General features: G+C 41.7%; 1 protein-coding gene across 1 annotated transcript in view; it reads left to right on the top strand.

Moving 5' to 3' along the window:
- Positions 1-7,906: 7,906 nt before the first annotated feature.
- Positions 7,907-11,782, top strand: part of NLRC5 (NLR family CARD domain containing 5) — a 76,364-nt gene continuing 72,488 nt past the window's right edge. Inside the window, exons 1-2 of the mRNA XM_070952963.1 lie at positions 7,907-8,204; positions 10,464-10,520. Coding sequence (XP_070809064.1) covers positions 7,907-8,204; positions 10,464-10,520 — 355 coding nt within the window. The remainder of the gene's footprint in view (positions 8,205-10,463; positions 10,521-11,782) is intronic.

Below are 11,782 nucleotides of genomic sequence, written 5' to 3'. Positions count from 1 at the left end.
TTAACTAGGGAATTGTAATAATTGAGATACTATTAATAATTGTATATTGTGTTGAAAGCAGAAATGGTTAAGTTGTGGTTTGGAGGAATATATGGGGGAAATTATTTGGTTTATTATTATTGGTAAATATAATTAATTGATTTGTAAGAAATTGGATTGCATGGAAATAATTGGAATATTCATGTTCATATTGATTAATATACAAAAAAGATAGTTATATAACTAATTGATTTATATTAAAATGTTGAATTTGTATTAAACAACTGTATTACATAATTACATAATTAACCAATGGGTATAATATAGAATAGAAGGGAAAAATTGAATTTGATTAAGATTAGAGATGAGGATGAAGGGTAATATTGTTTTTTTAAAAAAATAGATGAGGAATAAATATGGCAAAAAGGAAATATAGAAATTGTAAATTTAATTGAAATGACTAAACGCTGTTTAAATTTGCGAACCAGCCAAATATTCTGTTCAAAGAAAATACATTGTATGTTTGTATGTGTGTTTCTAATTATTGCTATTTATTCATATTTGTTCTCTTTTATTCTTTAAAGTTTAACAATTCATTCTTTATCTTAATATCTTTATATTTGCTTGGGGTTGGCTTTCTTCCCTTTCATCTTTTTTATTGTACAGCAATCTTTCTCCTCAAACCTACCACCTCTCTCTTTTCTTTCCTTCTTACTTTCTCTTCCTCCCCCTCTTCTTCTCCTCCCTACTTCCTCTTCCTTTCTCCTTCTCCTCCTCTCTTCCTCCCTCTCTTACCCTCACTCCTACTCTCATTTCCCTTCCCTTCCTTCATCCCTCTCTATTGCTGTATCCTTTAATGCATATGGACTACTCAGAGGGCTGAAAAAGTTATTTTTGACTGGTCCTCACACTTTTGACCAGTCCTCGAACTTACGACTGTCCTCACATTTTACATTTTTGCCCTATCTTGTCACCATGGTGAAGAGAAGCAGTTGTGAAATGAGTGACATGGTTGTTAAGAATGCTGCACGGGCATAAATGTGAGGATGGTCATAAGTGTGAGGACCAGTCAAAAGTGCGAGGACCTGTCAGAAATGACTTTTTTCAGCCCTCTGAGTAGTCCCTATACACATAGCCATGGCCACCCGGTCACATGACCAGCTAGCCACGCCCACCCAGTCACATGGCCTCCAAGCCACGCCCACACAATAAGCCACGCCCACAATGGTGTCCTTCTTACCAATGTTAAAATCTGTTCACCTTACCCTATACACATAGCCATGGCCACCCGGTCACATGACCAGCTAGCCACGCTCACCCAGTCACATGACCAGCTAGCCACGCCCACAAAATAAGCCACGCCCACAATGTCCCTCTTTACCAATGTTAAAATCTGGTCACCGTAACTTAGATACCACTTCACGGTGCTGTACAGCCCTTTCAAAGTGGTTTACAGAGTCAGCCTCTTGCCCCCAACAATCAGGGTCCTCAATTTACCCACCTCGGAAGGATGGAAGGCTGAGTCAACCTTGAGCCGATGAGAATCAAACTGCTAGCAGCCAGCAGTCAGTAGAAGTAGCCTGCATTTTGGGGGAAAAAACCCCACATTAAATTTAAACTTACAAGACAGCAGGAACCACTGAGGTTTCGGCTTCCCAGACTGGGAGCTTTACTATCAGGCAGTCGGCTGCCTTGACATGGCTGAGGGATTGGGTTCAACTTAAAAACAAAAGAATATTAGTGTTAGAAGGACACGACCTCCAAATAGGTCGGCATGGTTTTCTCTGGGAAGGGAAAAATAGAACACATTCATACTTCCAGAGACATATAGTAAGGAACTCCCTGTTTAAAGTCTGGGTAAAGATTTTAAAAAAACCACTACACGAAAATCCCAAACTGGTTATCGACAATGGAGGCAATGACACACCCAAATACAATAGATCTCAGTAAAATGGTAAGGTATTCAGAAATTTTAAACGAAAAAGATGAATTAAAATCAGTGCAAATGCTGAAAGAGCAAGGAATAAATATAAAATGGTGGCCCTACCTACAAATTAAAGCAAAACTAAAACAAAGACCAAGAACAATTCAGCATACATGAGAAACAATTGGAACTGGATAAAATTTTATTAGGAAGGGGGGGGGGAAATGATTACAAAATTATACAATTTTTTACTAAGATATAAAATGGAGGAAGAAGTAGTAAAAGAAATGATTAGCTGGGCTAAGAACTTTGGGCATAACATAGAATTAGAACACTGGGACAAACTATGGAAAAGGAACTATAAACTTACAATAGCAGTCTCCTATAAAGAAAACCTCTATAAAATGTTTTATAGATGGCATTTTCCCCCAACGAGATTGATCAAAATGTACCCAAATTTATCCCCCAAATGTTGGAGATGCAACCATAAATCTGGAACATTCTATCACATGTGGTGGACGTGCCCCATCACAAGGAAATACTGGTGCAAAATTTGAAAATGGCTGGAAGAAATTACAAGCAAAAAACAGATTTGAAACCGGAAATATTTTTATTAGGAATGCTGGACTCAAAAATGAATAAAAAACTCCAATACATTATACCACACATACTCAATAAAGCAAGAATCACATTTGCACAAAACTGGAAACAAAATAATATATCCCCAGACGAAATAGTAATTAGGAAAATTCTTGAATGCACAAAAATGGACAAAATGACTATGAAGTTAAAAGAGAGGGATGATTCGGACTGTTATGAAGTATGGAATAAAATGTACAGTTGGCTCGAAAATAGAAACTAAAACAGGAAATGTTTAACTTAGTACTGATGAAACTTAAATTGGAGTAGTTGAACAACATTGAACAAAGAGATGTAAATATAAATGAATATAAATCGGTAGATAAGAACAATGAATTCTACTATGTGTGTTAATATATACGTTGATGTAACGTTATTATACTACTATCGAGAAATAAACGGATATGATAGAATAGAGAACTACAAAAGCAAAATAGGTATGCCAATTCAGAAAGCTGTAAAATGACCCTAGACCTAGAGGGTATGTACCAGGGGTGAAAGGTAAAATTTGTTACTACCGGTTCTGTGGTCGTGGCTTGGTGGTGGTGGGGGGTAATGTGACTGGGTGGATGTGGCCAACTTTTAAAAAAAAAACTTTTCAGAGCATTTTTTCTAATGCTTTGAAAAGCCTCTGCCGATCAGGCAACTCAGCTGGGATCGTCAGAGACTTTTCAAAGCATTTTTTTTACCACCTCTCCGACCAAGAGGTTGCAGAAAAAAATGTTTTGAAAAGCCTCTGACGATCCCAGCTGAGCCGCAGGATCATCAGAGGCTTTTTTTTTTTACTTTTAAAAGCATTTTTTCGTCGGAAGAGGTTGTAGAAATAATGCTTTTAAAAGTTTAAAAAAAAAAGCCTCTGATGATTGTGTTGCTCAGCTGGGCATGGGGGGGGGGGGGGGGCGCACAGGGATTTTTGCTACCGGTTCTCCGAACCACCCGCCACCATCACTACCGGATCGGGCGATCCGGTCTGAACCGGGAGCATTTCACCCCTAGTATGTACTGTTTGTTAGGTTTTGTATTGTTTTTATGTTTTTGTGGTTGTTTTTTATGTTGTTTTTAAAGACAAAACTGTTTAATAAAAATTATTTTAAAAAGAAGAAGAAGAAAAAGTAGCCTGCATTTTAACCACTCCGCCACCACAGCTGTTTAACCAAAGAAAAAGTTATAAAGCTAAAAATATAAAGATTTGCATACCATATAATCAAATAACGGCAGCAGGGATATGTAATAGTTCTGAATAAAACATATAGCCCCTCAATGCATCATGTTATCAATTCCAAAACTGCACATAACAGGACTAGATATTTCTGTAATAAAAAAAATATTTAAAAACATTGTCTGCTTTAAAATTAGAAAAATATATATAGACCTAGAGCAGAGGTGGGCAAATGTGGCCCTTTACAACCTGTGGAGCTTGGCTGTCTCAGGAATTCTGGGAATTGAAGTCCACAGGTTGTAAAAGGGTCACATTTGCCCACCCCTGACCTAGAGTAAAAAAGCATATCAGTTGATCTCCAACGGTGCATGCTTCTAACATCAAAAGGTTCTTGACCACAACTTTGGCTAAATACCACGTTACTTGTTCCAGTAACAAACACAGTTGCAGAATTACTCAGCCACAGACTCACACCTTGCCACTTCTTACATATGAAGCATTTGTAGTCGGCGCCCTTGGCCCTTTGCCAACAGACGATAAAGAGGGGTAGGACTGACTGCTAATTTCAGCAAAAGCACACAGAGTAATTGATGTTACCTAATGAAACGTCTGCAAGAAAGCAACCAAGCTCAAGAGAGCACCAAGGATGCCACAGTTAAGAGTAACAGAGTTGGAAGGGACCTTGGAGGTCATCTATTCCAACCCCCTGCTCACACAGGAGACCTGTACTAGGGATTCAAACTGCCGAACTGCTGACCTTTCTGATCGACAAGCTGAGCTGAGCCTAGACTCATTTCAATCCTGAGCTACAAATATCCTCCTTTATTGGTAAGATGGGGTAGTTCTGTTGATACTAATCCATGGCCCCTAATACAGGTAGTCCTCGATTTACGACTGCAGTCGAGCCCAAAAATTTCTGTTGTTAAGTGAGACATTTGTTAAGTGAGTTTTGCCTCATTTTACGACCTTTTTTTTTTGCCCCCGTTGTTAAGTGATTCACCGCAGTCGTTAAGCTAGTAACACAGTTGGGTCAAGGATGGTTGAATTGCTCCATGTCCTGTAGCTCCAGTAATAGATACAAGTAGTCCTCAATTTATGACCACAAGGGAGCCCAATATTTCCATTGCTAAACAAGACAGTTGTTAAGTGAATTTTGCCCCATTTTAGGACCTTTCTTGCCACAGTGATTAAGTGAATTACTGCATGGGTTAAGTTAGTCAAATGGTTGTTAAATGAATCTGGTTTGCCCCATTGACTTTGTCAGAAAGTCGTAAAATTTGATCATAGGATCCCAGGACAGTGTGACTGTCATAAATATGAATCAGTTGTCAAGTGTCTGATTTTTGATCACGTCATCCTGGGGATACTGCAACGGTCATAAGTGTGAAAAACAATCCTAAGTCACTTTTTAAAAATTCCGTTGTAACTTTGGTCACTAAATGAACTGTTGCAAGTCAAGGACTACCTGTAGTAGTCAGTACAGCAGATCCTTAGGCTCTCATCCCTCCCATATATTGCATTCCATGATCTGGGAATATCGCTGCCCTCAATGACCCTGTTCACTCCCTTAATTTTCTTTTCTCCCTGATTTTTAATCTTATGTAAGTATTGAGTCCCTCTTTGCTGCCTCCTGGTTCAAAGTCAGCCTCCCCAAATCGGTGCTCCGCAGAGACTATGGGAATGCAGCTGCTCACATCCCCCAGTCCAGAGGTGCCTCACCTCAACATCTGGAGCGCATCAGACTTGGGGTAGGCGGTTTTGCATTGCAATTTGAAAGGACCAAATTGTTGTGGCCCGCCAGCAGCCTGCGCGGATCATGGCTGATCCCGACAACGAGGAGGTTGGTGTGGGGTTGCGCCAGCAGCCTGCGCAGCCGGTGCTCACATCGGACAGCAAGGAGGCTGAAGAGGATGTGGTGCCAGAGGCAGAGACTCAGCCAGGGCCTTCAGAACCTCCAGAGGCTCCTTCCAGTGGAGAGAGCGAAGTGGAGGAGCCTCTCCTCAATGCTCGAGCACGCAGGGCTGCCAAAAGACAGGAGTGGCTACTCAGGAGGAGGAGGTCTCCTTGAGAGTAAGATTTGAGGATAATTGGCCACTCCCTTAACCTATTTAAGTTGCAAGCAGTTAGCAATTTCTTGCTGGAAACAACGTGTAATTATTACAGAGCATTTTGGAGAGTGAGTGTCTTATCGTATCTTGTTTTCTAGGCTGGTTGCCAACCTTTGCCGGACTTTGTTTATTCTTGGTACGTTATAACTTTGATAAGGACCGTTGGTGTGTGTCACAATCCTTGGGAATCCGGAGCTGGGGCAGAACACAAGTTGCTGGAATGCTGGGATTAAAAAGTCCTTCATTTGATTTTGCAGGAGATGGCCTTCAACAAGATGATCTTCTGGAAGTAACCGAGGGGGCCTGGGAGCCCCCCCCCAAAACATACAGAAAATATGAAGCCCACTCCTTGACATTTCTGGAGGGTACAGTGACAACACTGCTGAAGACAGAAGAATTTGCAGAATGATGGTAGGAAGCTGGTAGGGAGATGGGTCTGTGGAAAGTACCAGATGGAGGAGATGCAGTTGGTAACTTACAACCACAATTGGGTCAAGATATTCAGGGGCTAAGCAAGGTGGTGGTTAAGTAAGCCGTGTCCAATTTTACAACCTTTTTGCCATGGTTGTTAAGAGAATCATGTAAATCATTAAGTAAATCTATCTCCTCCTCCTCCTCCTCCTCCTCCTCCTCCTCCTCCTCCTCCTCCTCCTCCTTTTCTTCTTTCTCCTCCTTCTTGTTCTCCTCCTCTTCCTTCTCCTCCTCCTCCTCTTCCTTCTTCTCCCCCTCTTCCCTTCTCCTCCTCCTCCTCCTCCTCCTCCTCCACCTTCTCCTCCTCCTCTTCCTTCTTGTTCTCCTCCTCCTCCTCTTCCTTCTCCTCCTCCTCCTCTTCCTTCTTGTTCTTCTTCTCTTCCTCCTCCTTCTCCTTCTCCTTCTCCTCCACCTCTTCCTTTTTGTTCTCTTCTTCCTCCTCTTCCTTCTTCTCCCCCTCTTCCCTTCTCCTCCTCCTCCACCTTCCCCTCCCCCTCTCCTTGTTCTCCTCCTCCTCCTCCTCCTCCTCCACCTTCTCCTTCTCCTCCTCCTTCCTTTTTGTTCTCCTCTTCTTCCTCCTCTCCCTTCTTCTTCTCCTCTTCCCTTCTCCTCCTCCTCCTCCTCCTCCTCCACCACCTTCTCCTTCTCCTCCTCCTCCTCTTCTTCCTCCTCCACCTTCCCCTCCTCCTCCTCCTCCTTGTTCTCCTCCTCCTCCTCCTCTTCCTCCTCCTCCTCCTCCTCCTCCTCCTCCACCACCTTCTTGTTCTCCTCCTTCTCTTCCTTCTTGTTCCCCTCCTCCTCCTCCTCCTCTTCCTCCTCCTTCATCTCCTGCCATAATGTTCTGACCTAGGCTTCCCAAGAACATATAGCAGACCCAATCTCCTCACTATCTGAGTCTGCCACCAGCTCCACTGGCTGCTGGCGGGCCACAATACATAACTGTCATTGGACGTTGGTGATCATGTTGACAATCTTATTTTTATCAACAGCTGCATGAAAAAGTGCTGCTGAGTTTTATCCAAACCAGTCCCTTGGATTTTGATGCCATGATGTTCTTCTTCTGCCTGGACCTCATTTGCCTTCAATCTTTCCTTGGAAGATTAAGTGAAGGATACCGTATTTTTTCGGGTGTCACATCACATGTCCAAAATATTCTAATTTTCACTTTTTTAGGATTTTGATGATTTCCCTTGGCTTTCCCAGGCGGCTTATCCCCTCCTCATTTCTGATTTTGTCAACCCAGCTTATACAGAACAGCCGCCTCTAAATCCACATTTCAAATGCTTCCAGTCTCTTCAAGTGGCTTTCTGTCAGAGACCAATTCTCCACTCCGTAGAGAAGGATAGAAAAACAGGAGAGTTGGGTTGTTAAACAAGTTAAACCTTGTGCCCCCTGACTTCGGTGCCTTATGCTGGTCTTATTTTGCAGTGTTTCTTCACCTGGCCAACTTTAAGACATATGGACTTCAACTCCCAGAATTCCCCAGCCACCACTGAAGTCCACACATCTTAAAGTTGACCAGGTTGGGAAACATTGGCTTAAAGGTTAATCCAGACCTGCAATTTCAGAAATAAAGTGAAGATCTGGGGGCTTTCTTTAGTCTTCTCCTGTTTCGGTGTCTTCCAGATGGATGCTGCACAACGCCAAAGTATCATCAGACGTGTTTGGCCACAGCTAGTAGACTTCCTGAGCGACCATTCTGTGTGGGTGCTGAAGAAAGCTGAGATGCTTCTGTCTCGAGGCGATCTGCGTTTCGTTGACACGGAGCCTGACCTCAAGAAGAAGCGTTTACTGGTCCTGGATATGATCTTAAGAGATGTGGACACCAATCCTGAGGTCTTCAAAAAGTTCATCCAGAGCGTCTGTATGGAATGCAGTCTTCCCATGGACCTTGAGATCACATTGATGAGCATCTCTGAAGAAGGTGAAGGAGGGTTGAATCACACCAAGTCGTGTAGCTCCAGGGATAGATACAGGTTGTCCTCAACTTACAACCAGAGTTGGGCTTCACATAATTTAACAACTGATTCGCTCCATCACCGAAAATGTGAGCGTGCGTATGGCCTCCTACACATACGTTTTGCTTGCGCACGGCTTAAAAAAACGCCCTGCTTACAACCACAATGGAGTCCAACATTTCTTTTTTTTAAAAAAAAAAAGTATTTTATTAGTTTTAAAAGTAAAACAATGGTCATTGCTCAATGTCTCTGGTTTCTAACATTTGCGTTAAATTCAAGTGAATAAGTAATATATTCCTTAATCCAGGGATGAAATGTAAAATTTGTTACTACCGGTTCTGTGGGCGTGGCTTGGTGGTGGTGGGGTAATGTGACTGGGTGGGTGTGGCCAACTTTTTTTTTTTTTAAACTTTTCAAAGCATTTTTTCTAATGCTTTGAAAAGGCTCTGCCAATCAGGCAACTCAGCTGGGATCATCAGAGGGGCTTTTTAAAAAATGATTTGAAAAGCCTCTCTGACGATCAGGCAACTCAGCTGGGATCATCAGAGACGATTCGGTCCGAACCGGGAGCATTTCACCCTTGCCTTAATCTATATACAAATTTACTGTACATATCTCCTATTTCATTATATATCAAGAATACAGTATTTTACTTCCTAAACAGCTATACATATATTTAATAAACCTATATTACATTCACATATTTCAATATACATTGATATATTAATATACATTGATATATTATATACATTTCCAGACATTCGTTATCCCTTGTTTTTGGCATTCTTCCTCTTATCTAACTAATTATAAAATTTATTCCAGACTTCATAGTATGTTGATTCACTTTTGTCTTTGAGTTCTAAAGTAACTCTGTCCATCTCTGCACAGCTGTAGCTTTTGTGTATTACTTCTTCTTCTTGAGGGTATTTCTTTACACTTCCATTTTTGAGCAAACGCTAGTCTTGCCGCGGTAAGTATATGCAATCTTAAATAGGTTACATTTTTGTCATATTTGCCATCTGTCATGCCCAGTAATGAAAAATTCCGGCTTGACTTCTATTTTGAACATTAACATCTCGTCTAACCAGCTTCCTTATCTGCTGCCAAAAACTTTTTGCATTGCAACATTTCCATTGCTAAAGTGAGACAGTTGTTAAGTGAGTTTTATCTAAAATTTGTTACTACTGGTTCTGTGGGCGTGGCTTGGTGGTGGTGGGGTAATGTGACTGGATGGGCATGGCCATTTTTTTTTTTACTTTTAAAACCATTTTTTCTACAACCTTTTCAGTGAAGAGGTTGTAAAAAAATGCTTTCAAAAGGCTCTGACGATCCCAGCTGAGTTGTCTGATCGGCAGAGGCTTTTTTTCTTTTAAATGCCTCTGACGATCAGGCAACTCAGCTGGGATCATTAGAGGCTTTTAAAAGAAAAGGGTTTTTTTCTTTTAAAAGCCTTTGACGATCCCAGCTGAACCGCGAGATCATCAGAGGTTTTTTTTTTACTTTTAAAAGCATTTTTTTCGGCCAAAGAGGTTGTAGAAAAAATGCTTTTAAAAGTAAAAAAAAAAAAGCCTCTGATGATCGTGTGGCTCAGCTGGGCATGTGGGGGGGGGGGCAGAGATTTTTGCTACCGGTTCTCCAAACCATCTGCCTCCATCGCTACTGGATCGGGCGATCCGGTCCGAACCAGGAGCATTTCACCCCTGGTTTTGCCCCATTTTACAATCTTTCTTGCCACAGTTGTTAAGTGAATACCTGGGGTGGTTAAGTTACTAACGTGGCTGTTAAGTGAAGGTGGCTTCTCCGTTGACTTTGTTGGATACAATCTGGGAAGGTCACAGATGGGATGCCGCAACTGTCATAAATCCGTGTTGGTTGCGAAATGCCTGAATTTGGATCACATGACCCTGGGGATTCTCTAATGGTTGTAAGTGGGAGGACTGGAACTTTGAATGGTCACTAAATGACCGATTGTAAGTCGAGGACTACCTGTATGGCATTACCTATGCAAAAGATCCAAGATGACCATTAGAAAAGGTAGAATTGATCATAAAACATCCTTTGGGTAACCAAAAACCTCGTTTTCCCCCAGATCCCTTCAAGAACGTCCCTGAGTATTGTTCTATCTGGTTATATGAGCACATATTTTGTTTTTTTGAAAACACTTAGTGGGGGCTCTGATTCGATACAAGATACCCTGATTAACCTCTTGATCTCAATAATTCTAGGCAGTGCATCTGGAGGACAAGATCCCCCAAAAGGTTCCTTCTCATCAACTTCGAGAAGTAAGATCATATTTTTCTTTTTTTCTCTCTCTGTTTCCAGTTTTATAAATAACAATACCGTATTAAGCTTCACGATTCACGTATTATAAAATAAATCATTGCATTCTGCAACTCTTTATCGATGACATACTTAGCATTAATTGTGCAATTTAAGCAACCTTACATTCGTTAACCTTTTAGAAATCAGACTTCATGTTGATACAGATAGCCCTCAACATATGACTGCAATGGAGCCCAAAGTTTATCTTGCTAAGTGAGACAGTTGTTAAGTGAATTTCCCCTCATTTTATGATTTTTCTTGCCACAGTTGTTAAGCGAGTCACTGCAGTTGTTGTTAGTAACACAGTTCTTAAGCGAATCACTGTAGCTCTTAACTTAGTAATACGGTTGTTAAGTCAATCTTGCTTTGCCATTGACTTTGCTTCTCAGAAGGTCGCAAAAAGTCACATGACTGCGGGACACAGCGATGGTTATAAATATGAACTAGTTTGCCAAGTATCTGAATTTTGATCATGTGACCATGGGGATGCTGAAATGGCCCTAAGTGTGAAAACTGGTCATCAGTCAATTTTTTTCAGGGCCATTGTGACTTTGAATGGTGTTCTGCCCCAGCTACGGACCCGAAAGAACGCAGCACAAACAAAGTCCGTTCAAACCTTAGTTTACTGAATAAACCAGTTTTTTACAACAACTGTTAATTAACTGCATTAACAGCTGCCAAGAATTCAAAGAATAATAACTGACAACTTACTATGGTTGGCAGAATGCCCAGAAGCAATTTGCAGGAAGCTGATAAGATAAGCAAGACAAGACAGGAAGGAGAGTGAACGAAGTTGTTCCCTGCAAATTGCTTCAGTCAGCATTCCTCCTTAAATAGGCTAAGGGAGTGGACAATTAGGCCCAAGGCTTACTCTTGAGGAGACCTCCTCCTGAGGAGCCATTCCTGCCTTTTGGCAGCTCTGCGTGCCCGTGCATCGAGAAGAGGCTCCTCCTCTTCTTCCTCTTCACTTATGGGAGCTTCTGGAGGTTCTGAAGGCCCTGGCTGAATCCCTGCCTCTGGCACCACATCTTTTCCAGCCTCCTCATTGTCCGACTTGAGTGCCAGCTTCACAGGCTACTGGCGAATCACCACACCAGCCTCCTCGCTGTTGGAATCAGCTACTAGCTGCACAGGCCGCTGACGGGCCACAACAAATGGCCACTAAATGAACTGTTGGAAATTAGGATTATCTGTATGGCCAGGCAGGTAAAAAAAAATCAAG

This window comes from Pituophis catenifer, unplaced genomic scaffold, assembly GCF_029215685.1.
Source record: "Pituophis catenifer annectens isolate HBS135680 unplaced genomic scaffold, rPitCat1.0.hap2 SCAF_13, whole genome shotgun sequence".
NCBI lineage: Eukaryota > Metazoa > Chordata > Lepidosauria > Squamata > Colubridae > Pituophis > Pituophis catenifer.
This window is presented reverse-complemented; position numbering and strand designations above follow the sequence as displayed.